Below are 25966 nucleotides of genomic sequence, written 5' to 3' on the forward strand. Positions count from 1 at the left end.
TTCTCCCTTTGAGTTTAAAATAATACAATTCCCACTCAAAGTTTGATTTGCTATGACTATTAATAAGTCTCAAGGACATTCATTGAGCATGGCAGCAATCGACTTGAGAGAAGAATGTTTTCACGTGGACAGTTCTATGTCACATGTTCTAGAGTTAGTTATGCCAGTAGTTTGGCTATTTTAGCCCCAAAGGTAGTACCAAAAATAATGTTTATAAAGGTATTGAGATGAATAAAATATGTCAATATAAATATATTTTTTTGGTTTGGTTTATACAACACCATAATGTATATAATAATGTAACAACGGCGTTGTAATACTTAATTAGTTTTAAAAGAGTTTACAGACTTCTATACAATACATGGGCAAACTAGAATAAACATATCTAAAAACAGCCTGTAATAAATATAAAAACTGATAAAATAAAAGTGATAGTGGGTAACACAAAAACTGTATACGGGCGAAGCCGGGTTATTTAGCTAGTATAAATATTTATAAGTAGTAGACATATATTTTAAATTATAATTCTTAGACATTTAAATTAAGAAAGATACTATAAGACATTATACACAATACACTAATTAAAAATAATAATATTTGACATTATAAATATATAAAGGAACTGATTATTGGTCGTAAATTTGTTTTTTAGTATACGTTATGTTACATGAAATAATTGAATTAACATTTTGATTGTAAAAAGTACGAAATTTCGCTGAACTACCGGAGTCCATTACATTATTTTGAGTTACATCCTAAAATGTTGTGATAAATGTTTGAAAAAATTTCCTCTGCTATTAATCTCAAAAAAAAATTGGTCATTTGTCAGGTTTTAGAGCGTTAAGTGAGATTTTGTTAAAAAAATTGTAAACACAAAAGTTTTTAGAACATTTCTCTATGCGTATTATCTTGGTTTCAATAAATTGTATCAACATTACTTTACCATCCACATCATATTTTTTTTATATGATTTTTGAAAACCTTTTCATTGGATTATAAAAATAGCACAAGTTTATGTTTTGTTAGTTTTAATTAAGCAGCACTAGTTTTATCCATCTCATCTAGATAAGATTGCATTCATTGTGGAAGAAATAAATTTTCACGACGTGAATACATGACATCTACACAGAGTATGTAATGAGTTATTTTTTTCAAGTATAAAAATTCTCCGGAAGTGAGTTTCAAACTTTTAACATTTTTATTTTGGTAACATTATTATTTAGATAAAATAAAGTTTTTCACCATTACTTTCCATTTAACTTCAGATTTAATAACGAAATAAATGAAATTTTGAGTGATGCTAAAATTTTGCAAATATGCCTCTGATGCGTATCACAAGTTAGCCACACCTGATTTATATTGTATCAAATGGGTAGTTTCGACTAAAAACTACGCACATCGAGAACAGAAAAAAAATAGTTTAATAAAAATCGTTAAATCGATTGTAAACTTTACTTTTACGAACTTTTTTTTGCTAAAGGAATGTTTAATTTAGGGAAACAAGATATAGATGTTGGATACTCTAGTGTGTGAAAATTAGTCTTTTGTTTCATGTATTGTAACATGGGAAATCTGTGATCAACATATCTAAAAACAGCCTGACTGATAAAATAAAAGTAATAGTAGGTAACAAAAAAAACCGTAAATAGGCGAAGCTGGGTTATTCAGCTTGTAAAGTATATGACGTAAATTTCATCGTATATTAAAAGTTTGATCTTAAAAAAATTAATAATTACTAGTGTATTATTATAAAATATTTTTAAAGTGTGTTATACCGTACATACCACATGCAAAATAAATACATAGAATAAGGAACATCGTCCTTACTATTTTTAGTTCTAATATCTGTACGTCTATACCTACATTTACCAAAAAGTAGTTCTCGTTATTCACAATTTATTCGTATTATTTTGTATTAATATTATAATGTGATGTGTAAAATGGCATGCCATGTGGTTATAGGCATATTGAGTGCATTCTTTGCATTTCTGTATAAACATATAAATAAAACTGTATGTACTTTAAGTCCAATAACGTATTAAACATTAAGCTTCTAAAAATAATTGATTTTTCCACTGCAGCCGAGTCATATAATTTGTCTTGTTTATTCCAGATCAGCGTACAGGTTAGGTATACCAAAACTTTTTATTTTTATTATTTTATTAGTTCTCAATAATACGGCTGTATTATTTTTTATATTATCAAAAGAATCAAGTCACCTATGAAATTACATTAATGGATCCCTTACGTCGATCGAGCTCTAGCTAGTCATCTTGAAAAACGGTTAACTGTGATAAATGAGAATGAGAATAATATTTTTATAAAATATATATTTTGCTGTTCTTTGGATGGCTGATAACAAACCAAACACATAAAAGGGGTATATATTCCTTCATATTTCTCATGAAATATTGATGATCTTTGTGTAGGTTAGGGCTTTTAAAAGAAAAGCCGAACGGTGACTTTGGTCACCGGGTCATTTTTTCCAGCTTTCTTTCTTACAAGACAGCAGACAATATGTCAAAAATACTTTCCAAACACTTAAGCTTGTCACGATAAAAGTTGTATTTGTATGTAGTTCAATAGTTTTCGTATAATTTTGTTGTACTTACTTCAATCTATCGATACGGAACAAAGTGAGAAATTTAATTTTAAAATTTAATAGAAGAGTCAAGAAAAGATAAGTATGATTTTTCGAATAGAATACTGGCTTGTAGTATACTGTTGCGATTTATGCCATTTTAATTTTGTTCTATTAAAAATGCTGCCAAATGCCATGATAATAATTGCTAATTAGGTAAGACTTTCTGTTTTGAATTATTCTAGTCTTGTATAACATTTCTTTACCAATTTCGGATGACATCTTGGATTATACTTGTATGCTATGAGATGTATGCTTAGTTGACAGATGTCAACGGAAATTAAAGAATACTCCGGGGCTTATTATATGAGATATAGGTTCAAACTGAGTATCACATGAGTTATTTAAGTGATGATTTGGTTTGAATGAATTATAGGTATTAAATATCAATTATTTTAATGATTATGATTATTTATAAATATAGAATGTCTTTCCATTTTTTTTTTTTTTAAATTATTTATTTTAATGTTAATTTATTTGGATGTCGGATTTTATTAAAAAGAAGAAAAAGAATATAAAAAAAAAACTTACCTACACCTTTAAAATAAGTTTGTGGTGGTGTAAATAGTCACAGTGTACCGATATGATTAAATTAAACTATGCATAATTAAAAAAAAAATTTCAATATTTGATTTATTACAAATATTCACTAATGTTACAACTCAATAGTTTTTAATTTAAATAAATATAATTATAAAATATTTCTATTATATTTTGTTAATGGTATAATGTTATGCTTATCTGAATTGATTTACATAATATTTTTGAATTAATTTGCAAAAACAGTTTTGTGTTCTTTACATGAATATCAGTTAAAATTTCAGAATAAAAACAATTTTGACATCACAGCTGTTCTGCTAATTTGTATTTATTAATTCTGAAGTCGTTTTAATACTTATTTTAATAAATGTAATTAAATTCAAAAAAGGTAAAAATCTTATGGTTTAAAATTTCAAAAAATTCGGAGAATATTTTCCATCTAATTATATATTGGTGATTGTATTTTTTCTAAGCATTTCATTATTTAGGTTAAATATAAAGCTAATTAACCTTGAAAGGAAATCCATTGGTAGTATTTTCAGATTATATGAACAAGTAGCATAATCAGTGGATAGTCTGATTTTCTAAGTAAAATTTCACATACACCTATCATTAAATCTACAGAATGTGTATTTATTGTATTTATTACAGACAACTATTTATAGTTAATTTTTAGCTACTTTAAAAAAAAAAATATATATTTTTATTAATATTAATGCTAGTATTTATTAATTAAAAATAAAAATAAATACATAGAACGGAATCATGTAAATTAGGTATACGCATAATCTAGGTATGTAAGTTAATGAATTTTAACTGTGGATTTTTTATTTTGTTCTATTGATGAAAAGCATAATTAAAAATAATTCCCTGGTGTACAATTGAAGTGATTTGAAATTTTAATATTTGTATTCAAACGAATAAAAGAAGAATAAAATATATATTATATGATGATCTAGATATTCAGGATATTTTATTTAATATTGTAAACATGTTTAAACATTTATATTACAATAAGAATTTATTTTTCTTTAAATAATTTAGGTTTGTATCTAACCTATATTTTGAATATATTGAATTGTTTATAATCCGTTATAGGCATTAATTTTTTAAGTATAAAATTTAATCGTTTAACCATTTTAATTTTATTATTAGGAAATATTTATCGGATTCTCATTATTAATAATTTCTTATTTAATTTATAATAGAGCAAGGTAATTTGAATATATTTCAGCAGTATAAGAATAAAACTAATAACTACACAATAAAACAACTAAAAATTTAATTTAGTATTTAACATAATGTTTAAGGTACACTTAAATCTAATAAAAACTATGTGTAAACCATAGTTAAATATTTATGAAATGATTATAATAATAATAATTGTTGACATAAATAATTGCCGCTCCTCTGTTCGTTCGCGTGGCAGCCTTGTTCCGGTCATCGTCTTAACTTTACGTAATATTTGATTATCTCATATCTGTTATTCATCCCGTAAGTGATAATATACTTTTATAAAAAACAAAAAAAATTGTAAAGGTTCCCTTTTTTGTAGTTTAAATAAGTGCACCCACAAATACCCACAGATATAATATGCTTTTTAATATATATATAAGCTATAGTGGCAGAACCTAGAGGCTGTCCATTTCATCTCCTAGAGCTGTATTACCGTGCATTCTTGCTACTTTTGCTTGTCTATTATATTATAACATGTACTCAATAACATAGGTAAATATAAATAATTTTGTTTAATATTTTAAGTTAATTAAATTATCTACAAAATGTTATAAAAACGATTTTGGTTTATGGAGTTCTTTTAAATAAGTACTTATTTTGATGGTTTTTAATATTAATAACTTAAATTTAAAATTCAATATTGAATTAAAGAAAAAAATAGAAGAAACAAAACATCCTTTTTGCGTTACCTATGGTGTATACATTTCTAATCCTAAATTCTGGACGAGTCGGCAGGAATTGATTATAACTTAAGAGTTTAAGACACATCTTTCATTCTTAATAGTTACAATAAGTAAATTCCATCGGGTACAATCAAAAATTCAGTTTCATTCTATCAAATATTCTGAGCGAATTTTTGAAGTTTTCACGTGACATTGTGTTAATGTTATTTGTCTCAACTTTGGACAGTTCTGATGATTTTTCCGTCGTCATCTGGGGATAGTATATTTTATGAGAGAATAGTCTCTTTAGTTTTACTACAGATACTACTTTATTTTGTAGTAAAAAAACACGTCATTCATAATCATATTATGTGGAAACTGATGTTTTATTGATGGAAGCCATAATTCAAAATGACAAATAACTCCCTGGTCTACAACTTTAGTGATTTAAAAACGTTATATTTTTATATAATTAGATTTAGTTAATACAAACCAAAAACATAAGTTTTATTTTAATATTAAAAACAATATAGGTATATTTTATAAACTAATCATAAAGTTATTTTTAATTTGTTAGTTATCAGCACAAGTATAAAATATATTATACGATATGATTATTTCGATATTCAGGGTAGTTTATTTAATATAAACCTTCAATATTGTAGGAATGTTTAAACAATGATATATCAACGATGTATTTATTTATCAACATAAAGGCTTCAATCACAAGAATTATTAGCCTACAATTACAAAATGTTGTTGGTTTACAATATAAAAGATTACAATACCATTATTATTATAGGAATACAATGTAAAACATTAACATATTTACTGTTTTTTTTTTTTAAATTTAAATCTAATTGTTTGAAAAATTTAAAAATGTTGCCAAAGTTATATTGATTGAGGGCTTATTCAAGTGACCTTGGACTATTGGGAAGGATACGTGCAGTTGAGAATTTGGGACAGTCCATAACGATGTATGTCATCGTAAGGGTAGTTTTACATATGTCACACGACAGCTGAGGTTCTTTGGTTATTAGATACGAGTGAGTGATATAGAAGTTACTTATTAGGTATTCTGGATCTGTTTATTGGTAATTATCAATTTTCTCCTGGATGCGTTTATTGGGTATCTATTGGCCCATTTGCACCCAGATTTGTTTTTCTTTTAGTAAATTAAGTTTGTATCTAATTTATGTTTTGCATATATTGAATTGTTTATTATCCATTATAAACATACATTTAATAAATATGGACTTTTTAATGTAATTATTTTTATTTTATTTTTTTGAGAATATAAAGGAATTTATTTCACAAGTTTAAGTAAAAAGAGTAATAATTATATAATAAATAATTGGTATACCATTCATCTACTAAAAATATAATTCTATAATTTAACACAATGGTTGAAGTGAACTTTAATCTAATAAAAACTACGTGTTAACCATACTTAAAATATTTATATAATGAATATAAATAATATTCATTTTCGGCGAATATATAATATAACATACATAGTTGAGTGAGTTGTTTAATTTCAAAATGAAAAAAATGAATAATTATTAATAAACTTTCCAATCAGTGATAATAATATACCATTATAATTAAAAAGGTCTTATATTAATACCATTAACTATTTCGTTTTTAAAAACAATTTTATAATGTTTAATGTTCGTGACGCGTAAACTTTCCAGTCACTAGGGAAAAGATATTACATTTTGGTGTTTTTTTTTCTGTATAGTCACTATGCAGGACATTACGTTCATTAATTATAATATAGTTCAAACGAAAAAGTATAGTTTTAATTAATTTGTATAAAATGTTGTGTTATTATATACATGCATGTATTTTTATAATTTATATTCAAAATATAATAACTATTTATATATAATATAAATTTAGTTATAGATTCTTAATTGTATTAATATTGTAGGTTTTTTATTTATGGATCGTTCGACTGATCCATCGATTTTGGCTTCATATTATAAGTTTATTCATGAAAACCATTTTTTTAGATTGATAAATAATTAAATGTATTTTGACAGGTGATAAATTTGTATTTATATTTGTAATTAAATTAAATCAAATCGAAACATTTCTACTATAAAATATAAGGGTTGAAAAATATTAGAAATCATATTAAAAATGCTTAATCGTGTATTTTAATGAAAATATTAGGTAAAAAAGTATATGGTAAATTTCCCTCTATCATAAGGTAATACTATACATAACTAATATAATAAATTCAATGTTTTTAGAAAAAATTAATTCTACTTATTGTATTATGTATCAATAGTAAAATATATCATTAAATATTGTGCAGACAGACTGTGTTTGCTCGGAATTGTTTTTTGTATAAACCATTGAAATTAAAATTGAAATTTACATTACATTTACTTACTCAATGCCCTCATGTACATTCGACACATGTTCTAAAACAAAGTGGTAACCTACTTCCTTCTTTTTACTATTGAAAATAAATGATTACAATTTATACATAATAAGTAACAATAGCAGTCTTGATTACATGTTTATAGTGACGGGAATAATTGAATTGAGACAACACTTAGTTGTGCCACTAATAGTTACACTATTTTTATCTCAGTACTCGGATGACAATATATATTTCTTTGGAAGCAAGTTTTTACGCACTCTTTAAGTGAATTAGTAATTTGCTTGGTAGAAATAGCACATCTGGATATCTGGAGTATTTCAAACGATGAGACATTTTTAACGATTTTGGATAAACGCATTTTTTTTAATCTTTTTAAACTTGTGCCAATGTATTCCATTACCTTTAAAATGTCTTATACAAAAAAGATAGTATTATGTATTATAGTATTAGCAACAAACTCAAATATTTGAAAAAAATAGTAATATTCATGAATATTATAATGAACTCGTTTTTATGTTAATTTAAAAATGACGATTTCATCTATTTTAGTTTTTAACATTATAAAATTGAATATATCCTGTAAACTTGCACTTAATTTATGATATACTGTGAATTATCGAATATTATATTTTAGTGGCATACCATAGTTATTTTACTGAAGTAAATGTAAAATAAAAGCAAAATATAAACCAAACATTTAGAAGCTGTAAACCTTTTTGTTTAAAATATAATAAAGTTATGAAATATATCATATTTTGTTCTAATTAAGAAATTCTCTTTTGTTTGTTGGAATCGTCAATTAATCTTGAATTCTGGCTTAACTTCTCATTTTCTTCATCCTACTCTAAATATTCCCGTAGGAGTAAAAAAAAAAAGCTTTTATGTAATAATTTTATATATTAGTTATGTCTAAATTAAATTGTCGATCTTCTCCCAGCTACATGAAATTTTTTTTTAACATTTCTATTCCTACCTATCATAACATATTACACTATTTTAAATAATCTATATTAATAATATGAGATTTTTTAGTTAAAAATTAGGATATTACGAACACATATTTGATATTTATGTAATCAAATTTCAATTAATTTCAAGAACTCGTTTTATTCACTATTCAGTTTATTTAGCCGATGGTCCATGATCATCATCTATAACATATTAAACAATTTGTTCAATAATATAAAAAAATAATAATTGTTTCCCTAGATTATGACACTGATGTGTAGATGTTTGTTTACACGCTAGAAAAATGTATTCTGGTGATGTAAATAGACATCATCAAGCAGTTTTTGATCTTTAACCAGCCATATCGGCGTTATTATAATAAAATCATGTATACCATAGTTGGCCAATATACCTAATAATATAGCCTGTGTATTTTTTTCAGGATTTCAATTATTTTTCTAAAATTACTCGCACGTTACTTCAACAAGTCAGTTTATCGGGACCACCTTGGCCGGAGAGTTTCCGGTATATAAGACAGTGTGTGATCGGGTTTCTGACTTGTCAGCGTGACAGCATTTGAGTAGTGGGCTAGGGTGTGAGTTGGAAGAGTGTGACAAATGGCCAAGTGGGGGTCAGAGGAGGCGGCAAGCGATTGTTCTTTTGACGCCTCTAATGGACGTAATTTTTTCGTATAACCCGGCTCTCACCCCCTAGAGATGAGCCATCTCCGGGCCGCCACCTACCCCGACTTCTCGCCAGCCAGCGAGATACAAGTCGCGACGAGTCGACTGTTCAACCAGCCTGCCACCGCCTCCTCCACCACCACCACCACCACCACCACCACCACCACCACCTATCAAAGGGACTCGGTTGCGGTAGCGGTGGCAGCAGTGGCGTCGTTGAACGTTTTGCGCACGGCAGTCGGACGACAATGTTTCGCCCCGTCGGTAGTGTCCTCCCGTCGATCGACACCGAAGAAAATTCGAATACGAATGCTACTACGGTGGTAGCTCAGTGGTTGCAGTCGATGTCAAGCGGTGTTGTTCGTATCGTGTCGGCCAATACGGTTTTCGCGTAGTGTGACATTGCCGTCATACGTGGGGCCCCCCACCTGTTCCGCCGAAAACAATAAAAAAATAAAAATAAACTTATTCTTTTTTTTGTTATAATTTTCATTTTAATTTTTTAATTTTTAATTTTGTAATCTTATACTGCATATTATTATTGACATAATTACTAACATAACTACTGCCTACTGCTCGTTTCTTCCACGTGTCCGATGGCGGCCTTGTTCCGGTCATCTTCGTCACCTTACACAATATTTGTTTATCTGTTACTCATCCGTAAGTGATTGCATACTTATATAAAAAAAATACTGCAGGGGTTCCCTTTTATACAGTTTAAATTAGTGTTACCTATTATATTTTTTATTATTTATTAAAATTAAAATGTTTCAGCATATTATATGCTATTACAAGTTCTTTTATGTTCTAATTACATTTAAACTTTAAAGTATGAACAATTAAGATAAAAATGATACTTATAGTTAACAGTAAGCAATTACGAATTTAAGGAGTGGGATTTTGGATATTAGGGACCTATTTTTTAAAGATACGCAATTCTGCATACTTGTTAATATGCCGGAAAATACCAACAGATATAATATTCTTATTAACATAGGTTGCAGTGGAAAAACCTAGAAGCTGTCCACTTCACCACCTAGAGTTGCATATTGCAGTGCATTATTATCAAATGATAATAAATATTTTATTCAGTACCTTTAAAACAAAATTGTTTATAAAGGACGTTTTGAAATAAATTTCTGGTTACACCCGTGTCTTAGTACGACATATTTCACTTCCTATTTAATCATAATATGTGCGATTAGTTCGAGTAAATTGAATAACAAAATGTTATACACTGTCCCATATATTATAATATAACATGCACCAATAACATAAATATTATTTTATAACAGTTAAATTCCATTGATTCATCGTGTATTAAATATATCCATAATAATATAGAGATAGATTTAGACGAGTTGACGAAATAATATTATGCCCGAGACAATTTAAAGATAGGTTTAAGTGTTATATTTCATTTTTACGTATTTTTGTAGTCATATACAGAAATGTTATATTTTTATAAATTACGTTAAACATATATATAAAAATATATGTATTTTTTTTTCATTGAGGAAGGGGAGCTGGGTATCTAAAAATTGTCAAGACAATCGAGAAAAAGAAACAAGTTCATATCGCATGCTTAAAATCTATACATTTAATCATGACTACTGTTATTTTTTTTTCATTTTTGACAGATAACATAATCTATCATACAATACCTGAAAATCCCCACTATAAGTTACAAATCATAGGTTTACTAAAAAATTTAATCATCGTACCACTTGTGTAATAATCCAATTATACTTCAAATAGTATGCTAAATTAAATTATTTTTGCAAATTTTGCAGAATTATGTAAATTATAGAAATATTTCATTGATAGTATAGTGTGCATTGTAAATTGAACCATTGTGCAGTGATTCAATAGGTAATATGCACTCAATAGACAATAAGTGTGTATTAAGCATTTGTGAATAACTAAACCATAGAATATCAAATATAGGTTACATATATTTTTATAGTAATTAAATATAATGATACGTGTCCCTCATACGGGCCAAACTGTATTAATATTATGCATTAAAATAATATAATATTTTTCATGAAAAATATCACAATACAATAATATAATAATACAATAATATAATATCATGTATATATTTATATATATCCATATATTTTTCATGAAAAATATTATATTATTTTAATGCATAATATTAATACAGTTTGGCCCGTATGAGGGACACGTATCATTATATTTAATTACTATAATAATATATGTAACCTATATTTGATATTCTATGGTTTAGTTATTCATAAATGCTAATAATAATATATTATATTAGAACCGAACAAAATATTAACGAATAAATACGCATCATATCTTCATGAAGCTTCAAAAATGCGTTTAATTAAGGATTCCTAGATAAAAAATACCAACAATTTTGATAATCATCAATTTAATGATCAAAATGTATTGGTTAGTTAAATATTAATAACTTACAATTTTACAGGATGAAATGATTTAATTATGATCATTCAACTTTTTTCCAACAGTGCAAATAAAAACACAAAGAGTATAGTACAAAATAATAAATTAAGTTATCCAGTTTTATGAATATTCAATTATTGAAACATATTATTATTATTTTATTGTAATTCATAATATTATAATAAACGGTTCTTATACAATCGTATACTTTATACTTTAGATAATAATTAAATTAAATCAAATTAATATGAATAGAGTATATCAGTGTACCTATATTATTTTTCATTTATTTATATAAACAAGTAAACGAGTTAATAACTTTAGAACTGTTTGTAAGGTAAATTCTGAGAACTTTAGTCTTTCAATCAAAATACAATTAATTGAATTAATAAAACATTTCAAAAAGTTTAATTCCATTTAACAATCAAGCTTTTTCAAAACGGTTTAATACTTAATAAGTGTGAATAAATTAAAGATTATATGAATGACTATCTACCAAAAAGAAACAATCACAATAAATGTCTTAATATGCCTATTGTTTAATATTAGAGTTTTTAATAAAATCTATTAAATTAGCTAATTACTTAAATACATTTGTATTGAAATATTGAAATGTTGAAATGAATTAATCATTAAATTGGTTTAATCGTAGGTATAATTTTAATATTTTAATTTTTTTTTGCATGGAAAGTTTGATACTTTAACCCACTACAAGAATTCTGAAATCAAAATATAACCACCAATGTAAATCTATACCAATTTAAACAACATACAAAATGCAATAAAATTATCGAATTGAACAAAACTACAATGTTATTATTAACACAGTAAAAAATAATAATGGTTTTGTTAAAAAGTTTTTTACACCTGAGAGCACAGGAATTTATTATGTTAAACCTTATGATGGTTAGATTTTCCTAAATGTGTGATATAATATTTGAATCAAATGTATTTTGTTATAAAGCACAAATCAGGGACTACATATAATTTTAATAGCATTTATGAGTGGTTACTAGTTAAACAACTGTAATATTGACTGGTTGGAAAAAAATGTTTGTTTTGAAAAAGAAACTTATTCTGTCTTATTAACGTCTTTAATTTTTTCGAGATTATTACATTTTTTGACTGATTTATCGGGTAAAATGGAGATGTTATTTAATCTGCACAGTCTGAACCCACGAATATTATTAATTTTGAATTGTATTAGTTCTTACTTAACTGCTAATTTTATAAATCGTTTAGTTATTCCTTAAAAATAAAAACAGCAACGATGTGTTCGATTAACGCAGTCTACAAATTTGTTTAAAACAATTATAGTAGATATTAATAAATTGCAGAAATTATTATTGTAGAACACAATATAATGAATACGTTACGCTGATATTATGCAATATCTCAAGTATCTATAAATTGTATCTATAGTGTAAAATTATCAATCAATTTTATCTAAAAACGAATTAATGTTTGAACACTTTGAAAATATCCATTATAAATGGTAATTGACACGTTCAGTTCGTAACAATGGATATTAATAAATTTTGAATTTTGATATTTGAAATTTTGAAATTTTGATAATTTATTTCAAAGATTAAATGAATTTAAATGTGAATGTTGACGTAGTTAATATACTGTTTAAAGTTACTATAGTTCACTCGTGTTTAATTGAGTGATTTATGAGTACATAGATTACAGAAAAATATAATATGTAAGTCTTGACAACTTAGAAGCTATATTCGTTATTAAGTACAATTTTTTCATTTTGAACAATATATTTAAAAAAAATGAATTTTTTGGTAGTCGTATAAAACATATTCTGACGTATTGTGGCGCTTATCATGTACATTTGCGCTGACATTTTACTAACGACATGTATTCATAATAATATATATAAGAGACAAGCACATATAATAAATCTGTCACAGTCGTCCAAAGATTTTCTACTATTTAATAATATTAACATGGAATATGGTAGAGATTTGAAAATTATATATTTTCATCATTTTAAATTTGAATAAATTATCGTTTGATATGAAGATACGTTTACAAGTTTAATACACGAAAAATGTCAACAACACAGTAGGTACCTATATGATGGTTTTGAGATTATATTTAAACAAACTTTAATTTATGTCAAAAATATAAATTACACAACCTAAATGTGTCCTAAAATATGTTTTATTTAAATATTTCGGACAGACCTTTTCACATACCCAATCTAATTTTTGATGTTTTTTCATCCTATTAGATTCTGAGGAACCAGGATATGCATTATATTAGTTTTACAACGTTATGTTTTTTTTATGTTTATGGATTATGAAGTTATAATTATGAGTTATGACTATAAGATAATCTTAGTATAAAAGATAGTTTTCCAAAATATTTATATGACGTAAATTATTTTAAATAGATAACAATTAATATTTTTGGTAAAGTAAAATTTTCGATTTTTCAAAAATTTTATAAAGTTTGAGATGTAGAGATTTCCTAATGAGAAATCGAAAAAAAATAAAAAATTTTAAAATGCAAGTTTTAACATTTTAGAAGATATTAATTTTTGTGATTAGGAATTATAACTTATTATATAATTTCAGCACCTATATGAAGTATGAAAGATTTAATATATATAATTTTAACAGCATAAGTAAAACATTATATACATAATATTGTATAAATACTTTATAAAATCCTAACAATAACATTTAAATATATATTTATATTTTTTTAAATTAATATCTTAACTACTTTTTGTAAATTGATAATTGAACACAAACTATATATTTTATTACACTAGGCATAAATCATAGACAATTTTTTAGATTCGCCGTATGGCACGTGTGGAACTAATAGTACCCGATGTAGTTTTAGAATTCACGTTAAAATATAAAAATAAATGATAAAATATTGAATTATGTATGTGCTTTGATTTGTATCTGATTGTTGAATTGAAAAGGTGGATGATAGCCGATAGGGAATCCTTTTATGCATGATATCATATTCTATGTCGTATTTTAAACACTTAAGCTACTAGGTAGTCAACTTGAATTAATCAGTAGTTAGGATCCTACATTTAAAATTTTTCAATATTTTATTTGAAATTAGTTTTAAAAGAATCATTATGTATGATCAATGGTATTAATTTCCATAATAAATATGATATTTATAGTTAATTTGTTTATGTTTAAGATAAAGAGTAAAGACTATTGTCAGTAATATTGAATATTTATAATAAACAATAAATAAGTATAGCTTATATGACTTTAAAAACATATTCAGAAAACAGTGTTTGAGTGTTTGTTTTTTTTGAAATTATTCAGAGTAAGTACGCATGTGGATTTAGTTATGGTTTCCGTTTATGTTGTAATAATGATAAAACTTTTTTTAAAGAACTATAAATAATTTGTAAACACTTCCTGACTGTACTCTTACTAATTCATCACATAGTCTCAAATACCACTTAAACTGAAAAGTTGAAAAAACCGACAAACTACTAATAAAGAACTTTATAACTTAATAACAATTATTTATTAAGCAAGATATACTAACTTGATTCCTTTTATCTAATTACTAAACTACCTAATAAATTATAATTAAACTGATTGAGTCTGAAATATTTTAGAACAATTGATGTAAAAAAATAATTTTATAAATAACTATATATAATTAGTCATACAACTTTGCAAAAGCAGTAAACGATCAATAAACCATTTAAGGACTTGTATTACACTACTATAAAGTTAAAAAAAAAGTTGTATGTCTACTTCTACAATATTTTTTTTTAACGCTGACGAATCAAAAATATAATTATCAAATGTGAATATACAATATTAAAAATTAATATTATACTATGAAATATTATGTATGGTTATCTGAATAATAAATGTAAGTGTTTAACTAACGTCAAACATTTTGATGGATGTTTCTAAGAGCTCTGGTGGACCGAAATTCAAGCGTGAACGCATTTTCTTGGATTATTATCCGCGACAACAGTTTTTTATGAAATAAGATTTTTTTGCTTTGTGCCAAGTTCTAAAGTATTCAACTCTTATCTTCTTTAACCAATTCTTCTCTATTGCAAACTCAATATACTTTAAGATGACATAAAACTTAATATTTCATCCGGTCCATTATCAAAATTATTTTTAATTAAGATTAATTTTTTTTTTTAATTTTTCAAAATGTTTATGAGTGAATAGAAAAAAAAACTATTGAATAATTGATGTTGCCTATCTATTGCTTGTATTATGAATTAAATATCATCAGATAATTGATTTAACTTTTTGACATCCCGTGGAATTAAAATACAACATTTGTAATAAAATATGTTCTTAGCTATATAGTTCAATATAATAATTTTATTTAAGACAAAAGTATATTTACAATATCATATTTATATCCTATAAGTAAACTTGCTAAAATAAACAAATACTTAAAATGACATAACGTGTGGTTGAGGGAGTCCCACCACCACTAGTATGGAAATCCTCTGATTTTGTTAGAAATAAGTTTATAATTACTTAATAAATTTGGGATTCAGATCTTAACACTGGTATCTTATTAATCGACATGAGAGGTTGTTTGAGATGAATTCACTAGCTAAGTTACATACTAATTGGTTTGTGTCCTTAGCTTTTTAGTTATAGTTTTTAGCTGATATAGATACTGTTTCGATTTTTAAATCTTTGTGTATTGAGAAGTTTGAGACGTACCATGGAGCAGATGTTATTTGGCGAAGAGAACTATATTGTTATACTTGGATGGTACGTATTTAAGGAGGCTTGGCATATCCCCATGTTTGAATGTCATAGGCTCTGTCAGGTTTGAACCTCGATGTGTATACTAATAGTTTGACATCAAGCGAAAGTTTTAACTTCGGAAAATATAAAAACTTACAAAATTGATAGCAGGTATAATAAAAACATTATTTTACCAATAGTTTTAACGAGATTATTTTTCCTGATTTATATTAATATAACAATTAGGAACTCTTATTAGTTATGTCATCTTATACTTATTTAAATACTTAATTATTGTTATCTACATTAGCTTCGTTAAAAATATTTCAAATTTAAATATATTTTATTATTAAAATATTTAAAATGATTATAGCTATAAAGTTTACTGATTATAATCAAAGAAATAAAAATAAATTATCTTAGAATAAATATTATCGTATAATATTAAATGCCTAAGTATGTCTTAAAATATTTACTTAATATTCAATTAATTGTTATTTAAATTTTTTGATTCATAATTTATTGATATCATAATATATCATAATATACACTCCAGATTTATTTTAATTGATATGTTGAATACAAATTTGGTTTATGTTGTAATTGAGGTATGAGGTATTGATTTGTATAAAAAAAATAGTAAATATATTTAATTATAGTTGTACCTATTATATGGCTACATCTGATATGAAATACGTCATCTTAGTTATATATGAAATAACAAAAATATGTTATATCATATTGTTTGATATACAAGTAATAGTTAATATCATAAATTATTGTGTCATTCATAAGAATTTTTGGTAGGTAGTTAATAATTTAATTAATTAATCGTTTATGAACTTGTCTAAAAATTGCAAATATTAAGCTAATAAGTATTAAAATAGTTCCTATCTATAACTTGTCTTATTTACTACTCTTCATTCATACTACTAACAACATTGTGGTTTTTGAAATTTAAATTAAGACTATTAGTTATGTAAGGAATTGTTGATGGCTTCTGCTCAAGTCTGCGTAATCAAATTAAACTTAATTAATTATGCGATTCATTTTGTCAAGAGAAGCTTTTCAAGTGATTAAGATGACGCAGCACGTATTCTCATTGGTACACGATAATTAACAATCAAGTATATTATGTTGTGTGTTTAAATTAGTTATGATATTAATTATTGCTAGTAGAAACTTAAGTGAGTGATCTTTAAGGTGATATTTTTTTAATATTAAATTATATTTAAAATACAAAACATTTAAACATCATACATATATATTTAGTCCCATGATTATCTATAATTTTGAAGTAGTGGATGTAATGTAAAAAACACTACCATTATCTAGGTACCTACTGTAAAATACTACCAATAGATACTCGTATATTATATTCTAGTGGGCGCTTAGTGTAGTATGAAAAAGAGTAAATTAAAATTCTAGTAAAGTTTAAGAAGCAACTATTGCATTTATTATTTTTGTACATGCATATTTTTTTTAAACTCTATTTTTCTCTGTAATTATCATTATTATTATTCAAGTACATCACATTTCAATATTTTTTTGAACTCAAATTTTTGAACCAATCAAAGTAAACAACCTGTTAATATCTCGTAAATTTTTCATTAAAAACACAATGACCATACAAATTTTTCATTTACCATTACACAGGCATATAATATGTGAATGACATCCACGGGGAAATATTTCCACGATATTAATCATTTATGTCTGTTTTGGTGAGTAAACATATATTTCGAATAAGTTTCTAAGTTTTAATTAACTTTCTACAAAATAGCATATAAATCTATGAAATTAGGAAGTTATGGGATTAAATCAGTTACGTTTTTTGGGTATACACCAAGCTGGTATAAAAATGATTCAGGATTGAGTCTAAATTAGTAGGAAATAGGCTGTTGTAATTTCAATAAAACTTTATTTTTCAAATAAATATTGTTTCAAGCTTCAAAAAATATACTGATATATGAAAATTAAATGTATTTTGTGTATGTGTTTTAGTATAAAACTAATACCTACATATAAGTTGTATCCCTTCAATTGATGTATAAGCACTAATGTTAAGTTGCTTTTTCATCTCAATAAAACTCTAAGTAAAATATTTGATTAAAAAATAAATAAGTGAATTTACGCTCGAAAATCTACAGAAAAAAAGTTCTGATAAAAGAAAAAAAATATAAAAAAGTCTATAGTCAACACATGAAAAAGATTATAGATAAATTAATTTAAAAAACAACCACAATAAGATTAAATGATCACATGGAAGATTATTCTTTAGAACTTTGTTAACTAAACAGGGTTATACCCATAAAATATTCTGAACAATAATCAATGAACTTTCAAAAACCAAAATATGTAATATTACTAAAGCCTATAGTAAGCAAAGTAATAATTTATTTACTCTCAAAATAAATTGCAAAATTGTTAAACTTCAATAACAACTAGTAAGAACCATACATATCATGCCTCAACTTTTAAGTGCAAGCTGCAAAAAATAATTTATCTTCTAATTTATTATAAGCGTTGTTGATTTTTTTTCTTTTTTTTTATAGTCAAATGGGTGTTACTTAAGAATATACAACCCACACACTCTATTTTAATACCTCCTTCATAATATATTCAAATTGTTAAAAAAATGTTTTGCTGTGTGAATCACTTAATAATATCTAAATATAGGTAATTTGCAGTATTATATTTCTAATTAAATAATTTATTTACATTATATTTATATTTTGTTGTTACATTAAATTTAAATAATAATAAATTCCTTATGTTATTTTATTAGAACTACTACAGCATCTGGTCCAGCGGTTAAAAATCACTTTAATAATATAACAAATGGATTAAATTAACATTAAAAAAAAAAACGAGAAAAGAACAAAAATTGAAAAACAGTTCAGTAAAATAAATGAAAAATTGCTGAATTCTGAATAGGTAACAGAAATATGGTTCTACACTGGCAATCCACATCATCTTCATTGTATGCTGATCGCTGATTAGTGTTGTACATCGCTACCATAAAAAGATACGTCTTGTCTCTTGTGTGAAGAAAAAAGAGATTAAAATTAAGATAAAGCAGAGATGAAATATATATTTTAGCTGATAGTTTGAACTTGCTTTTAAAACTAAGAGTTTATTGTATTTATAAAATATTTACTAATTTTGAATGAAGTTCACTTAGAGTTTAAAATTCTAAACCAATAATATAGTTGTCTATACATATAAAATCCAAATACCACTGCCTCATTGATATTAGTATGTATCTCAAAAACTACTTAACGTATGAACTTGAGATTTGGAAGAGTGATTTCTCTAATACTTTCACCGCACAATAAGAAAGGATTTTTCAAAATTTTGATTTTAAAGGTTTGAAATCGGTAAAAATAAATGTGTACGTGTAAATTGTACATTTATGTAACAATCTATTAAGTAATAATATTAGTTGGCTGATAGCGTTTGATACACGTCGGAACACAGAAATGTTAATTATTATTTACATAGAACAGTATTATTTGTGAAATTTATTTATTTATGAATATTAAAATGTTATTTTTCATATAATTATTGTCGTTTTTTCGGTTTAATCTCTAGAACTACTCACATTTTTGTTTTTTATTAGAAAGCTACAATAAGCTACACTATCCCATGGATCTATTGGCTATATTATATTGATAAGTGGTCTTTAGTTTTTTTATTGGAAACTCGAAATTTTTATAGAAATAATAATAGAATCATGATAATAATAATAAATTTAAATATGATTTTGTTTATTATAGGGTCGCAATTGGTTTTACAATATTCAGTATGGATGAATACGAAATTATCAATTTATTATTTGATACCAATTTTAAAAATTGTTTCACCTTTACAAAGGAATAAATTCGATAAAATATTATGATCACTACAGTTACGCCGGGTATTAAACGACGAATTAAACACAAATGTTGAGTCATTTATAGTTTGATTTATACGAATATCATCCTAAACAAACTGAATAGGTATAATGTAACTTGTGAGTGAATTCAAGATTTAAAATAAAAATAATAACTATTTAAGAACATATTTATTTATTTACAAACTTAGGTGACGCCACATTGTTTATTAATACAAACAATATACAATTATGCCAATATGAATATTGTAATTAAGTATTATTTATATTATAGGAGGATAATAAAGTTTCGATATTTGAAGGAAGCTTAGAATAGTTTTGTCCAGAGGAGGTGGCTTAAGAATGCTGATTGGTAGCAAAGAGGTTTTGGTAGTATTGTTTTTTGGTGAAGGAGTAGGTACATGGAGGATCTCATCTAATTGGAGGAATAACATGTTTAAGTTTCTTGTAATCGGGGCAACATTTGTAGTTGGCATTGTGGCTGCCATTGCATAGGGCACATCTGGCTGGAGAGTCGTGAGGCTTTGTACAGGAACCTGAGACGTGATTTTCTCCAAATTTTACACAACGTAGATCATGATAACAATATTTTCTAGTATGACCGTAAGAATGGCATGTATAGCACTGTGGAGGGGTTTTTGGTGGATGTAGTTTTTCAACAATAATTTTTGAGTTGAGAAGAAACTCAATCTTGAATACATCTGAATTGTTGGTAGCTTTTTAGATATCAACAAAGAAAAGTGGCAAGGGCGTTCTATCCGAAAATAGCTTAATGTTGTGTATGTTTGTGATGTGGTGGCCCAATTCTGAAAGGCCGGCGATGATATCTTCGAGTACAGTAGTTGGGTGGAGATTTCGAATAACTACGCGTAACGTGCACATAGAATCTGGCTGATATGATTGATAACTAAAATCGTTCTCCTCTAAATGCATTAATAACTGATTGTGATGTTAAACAAAATGAGTGCGGACGATAAGATAGGATGGCGTAGATTTACAAATAATATAATATGTAGAGTCAAGTTTGGTCAAATGACTGGAGATGAAGGCGGATATTTCATCCACATTTTTAATGTAAACAGGCGGTACCTTTATTTTGTCATCGTTGTTGCGGATTTGGACGTTAAATGTTGATTGTAGATGTGTTTTCGTTGATGTTGACGCACTTAGAGAGAACGGAGAACCGATTTGGATTCGTGAATAATTTGGTTTTCTTTTCTTCTGCCTTTGGCGAGAGGGAAGAAGCAGAGAGATTTCTTTTGTTTGTATTTTCGGAAGAAACCACGCTAGGTTGAGATGACATAATAACTTGATTATTATTATAGACGAGCCAGTGTAGTAGGGTTACGATTAGATAAATAGAGCAGCGAGCATAGATACTGCTAATGAACAGATGTGCGCACATTACGAAATTCGGAACCAAACTGATTGCAAATGCTTATCAAACAAGGTTTTTATTTATAGGTATAATTCGGTATCATTGAATAAGTCACAATCATACATTAGATGCATTTGAATAGAATGAAAATTGTTTCATACGAAAAATGAATCTAAACGATTCTTATCAATACTTTAATATATTATTAACATTAAATAATATATTTTTAATACTATGTGTAGTAATTTATTTTACTATTAATAATTGGTACAGTAAGTTGAGTTCATTTTTTCCAAAAAGATTGACTAATATAGAATATTGATTTAAATTTTCAAATCTTTGTTATAAACGTTTAAATATATATGAACTCTTAATTAAAAAATAAATTGTATATTTTCTTGTTTTGACGATTTCGTAAAAACTCGAAGTTTTAATGCTTATAATATAATACTGAGAATATGTAATTTCGATATTTTTCAGTTGATATAGGAAAACCTTATCAGAAACCTTGTTTTACATTTTAAGATTTCTGACAAAAAAAAAAATACAAATTGTATCATACATAATATATCAAAATAAAAACAAACGTTTTTGAAAATTATTTCATGTTTAATAAATACTAAAATCAATATTTTTAAATGTGAATATATTTACCAAATTTAACAATTATTTATTTTTGAATTATACGCAAAAAAATGTATATTGTCAAATAATGATTTTGCGTAAAAGTTGCCCCTTTCCCAAGTATCAAATGTATAAAATTTTATATCAGAAACCATGCTTAAAGTTAAAGATTCATTACTGCATACAATGATGACGATGATTAATTGAAAACAAAATCACATGTTATAGTAAAATACTAAAATCATTACATTTAATGTTTCACCTAAAATGTATAACAGATGAGAATATACGTAAATATAACAATAATTGTATTTCACAAGATAAACATCACCTTTACTTGTGGGATATTATCACAATTATAAACTAAGGCTATTAAAATAAATTATGAAATTGTCATAGAAGATTTAAAGATTACTTAATACAAATTAGTGGTTTGTGCGTGTGGCGGTTAGGTTATTATTGGTTTTTGTTTTTACTGTATAAATAAAGATTTAAGAAGAACAACGAATATTTATTTTGATATATTATTCCATTTTAAATTTGATGTGAATGAACTTAATGTATTTGTATTTAATCACAAATGGCCATTAGTAGTATTATATTAAATATTGGAGTAGGAAGTTTAGCCACCATGTAAAGGCCCTAGGATTTGTTAGAAACAAACTTCTACACGTTTAAATCCTGATTAATAAAAAATGTAAATATATAAATAATAAGCATATTAAATAGGTGACTTAATTAATGGAATTGTGAAAAAAAAGAATTATAAAATATTATAATACTTATAATCAAATTACATTTTTACTAAATATTTGTAAATATGTAAGACGCAAACATCATTTTTATGACTAATTCCAAAATTAAACATTTTATATGATATGTTAGTTTTTCAGAAAATTCAAAAGTGTGTTTTTATTAATCTAAAAGGTTATTTCATATGTCACAACAACGTTACACTTATTTATGTATATTGTGGGAAATACTGCGTTTTATCATATTTAATCTTAAGTCGTATTTTATGTTCAAAAATTAAAATAATTGCATTGTATTTAATGAAATCATTTCAATGAATACCTTTTGATTAAAATATATCACATTTATCTATCTATACAGTATTGTATAATACAGATTAATAACATATCATGTGTACCTACCTACATTTGTACAAGAGTTATTAAGATACGAGCTTTTACGATTTAAGTAACATTTTTGATTTATTTATACTATTGCGATGTATTATTTAATATTCAGATAATAACAAGAAAAAGATTAAGTTTAAGGTTATAAAATATATTGTTGAACAAATAAAAATTGATATTCGCACCGCAAAAACAATGTTTTACGTTTAAAACAAATATACTTATATATTTAGTCTCGGCAAATGTTCATTATTTATTTTATATTAGAAATACAATTAATGTATACATATGACTATAGTATGAGTTGATACTAAAGTGTGTTCTATAGAAAGTATTTAATATTAAAATATATACTTTATGGCATTTCAAGCTATTATCAGATAATTCATAATGAAATAAATTTTTGGTGCTATTGTCCGATTATTTATTACGGAATTCAATTAGGGTCGTTATAATTTATATTTATAAATAATAATGGCCGTGTATTTTTGGGTTTAAATGTTTAATCATAGTAACCCATAAATTTAGTTGATAGCAAAAGGGAGGGAAGAAGAATGAGTATGATAATATGTATTTTTTTTATTCTATTTTAGAATTAAATCTGAAGACAAATTATGATTCATGTATATTTTGTTAAATACTTTAAGTAAATGTTATCAAATTCCTATGATTTTTTAACTTTTCGAACGTGTTAATGTGTTATTATAATATAACACCCATCAAAAAAATATTATATTTTCTGGGCACTCGTTGAAAAATGTAAATATTCACAAAAACCAACCCTATAATTTTTTCCCATTTTTCCTATAAAGATTCATTCGGTTATAATACTCACTTTGTGCTGGTCTCAAAGTGAGTCTAATAATCAGCGGCCTCCACTGTATAATATTTTTTAATTTTAATATTTAAGAAGTCACGTTGAAATTGTTTAATTCAATTTTAAAAGATAATAATATATATATAATATTGCAATATCTATATTCTATATATAAATACCAATAAATATAGAGTTGAAAATATAAAAGAGAAGATTAAATTATATTCGTAACATATAGAATTATTATTAATTCATTAGACACACACACACACACACACACACACACACACACACACACACACACACACACACACACACACACACACACACACACACACACACACACACACACACACACACACACACACACACACACACACACACACACACACACACACACACACACACACACACACACACACACACACACACACACACACACACACACACACACACACACACACACACACACACACACACACACACACACACACACACACACACACACACACACACACACACACACACACACACACACACACACACACACACACACACACACACACACACACACACACACACACACACACACACACACACACACACACACACACACACACACACACACACACACACACACACACACACACACACACACACACACACACACACACACACACACACACACACACACACACACACACACACACACACACACACACACACACACACACACACACACACACACACACACACACACACACACACACACACACACACACACACACACACACACACACACACACACACACACACACACACACACACACACACACACACACAAATAAAACAATGATACCTAGATAATTAAAATAATATGTGAATAATAATTATAACTATATAATTTTTTACTTATAGTTTTGAAAAAATCTTTTTTTTCTGTTTATAATAACTTTTATGATCAACAAGGTCAGAAAATAAGTTAAAAACTTTCACGTAGTCTAACCTTTTATTTGGCAATAAAGTTTAGTTAATACTTTGAATAGATAAATTTCGATAAAAACGTGGAGTTTAAATAAGTTCTGCTAAAACTAATCTTACAAAATATTTGGTTTATTGGTACCTATATTAGTCCATCTATGTTTCACTGAGTCTAATTTACCAAATTTTAACTGTATAAAATACGTCATACTCTTTCTGGTTACATAATACAATTATGTTATTTTGAATTTACAACCTAATAGTTATACTAGATTATTTAGTTAATATTGGTTATCCATAATCTAATATGCTAAATAAAACTAAAAAATGTTCCTTACTTAAATTATCTTTGTTCATTCTTTAAAAATATAATAATTTTACGGTATCTTATTTAGGGGTTGGTACTTTAGTAGGAACTACATATTGTCGTTTTATTTGCTTAGAGTGATGAATCAAGTTGTTATTGTTATGTTTTTAACAATAATTTATTTTAAATTAACTAACATTTGAATATTTTGATACTTTATCTTTACTATAAGACAAAGTTAATCGTTTTGTTTATAGTTAAAGTTCGTTTTTAATTTTTTAAGCAAAATGAAAAAGTTCGAGATTATATTCAAAACCGCATAATAACATCACATTTTTGTAGCTATTTCATTATTACTTCAATTATTTAAAAAAAAAAAATATTACGATATATGGAAAATAGAATGAATATGAATTTCGTAGTTATCAAAATTAATGAAATAACTCAAATTCTTATATTAAATAAATCAAAAACTGGATGAAATACCATTAAATTCAAATAAATAAAAATTCAAAGAAAAATGAGAATTTATTTAAGATATAAAAATCTTA

The 25966-nt window shown here is 25.8% G+C and overlaps 1 protein-coding gene across 1 annotated transcript in view; it reads left to right on the plus strand.

Annotated features, from left to right (window-relative positions):
* Nucleotides 1-9332: 9332 nt before the first annotated feature.
* Nucleotides 9333-25966, plus strand: part of LOC107162280 (uncharacterized) — a 152979-nt gene continuing 136345 nt past the window's right edge. Inside the window, exon 1 of the mRNA XM_015509111.2 lies at nucleotides 9333-9765. Within this exon, the coding sequence (XP_015364597.1) occupies nucleotides 9702-9765 (64 nt within the window). The 5' untranslated portion in view covers nucleotides 9333-9701. The remainder of the gene's footprint in view (nucleotides 9766-25966) is intronic.

Source organism: Diuraphis noxia, unplaced genomic scaffold (assembly GCF_037042655.1).
Source record: "Diuraphis noxia isolate RWA-SAM2 unplaced genomic scaffold, SU_Dnox_SAM2 contig0002, whole genome shotgun sequence".
NCBI lineage: Eukaryota > Metazoa > Arthropoda > Insecta > Hemiptera > Aphididae > Diuraphis > Diuraphis noxia.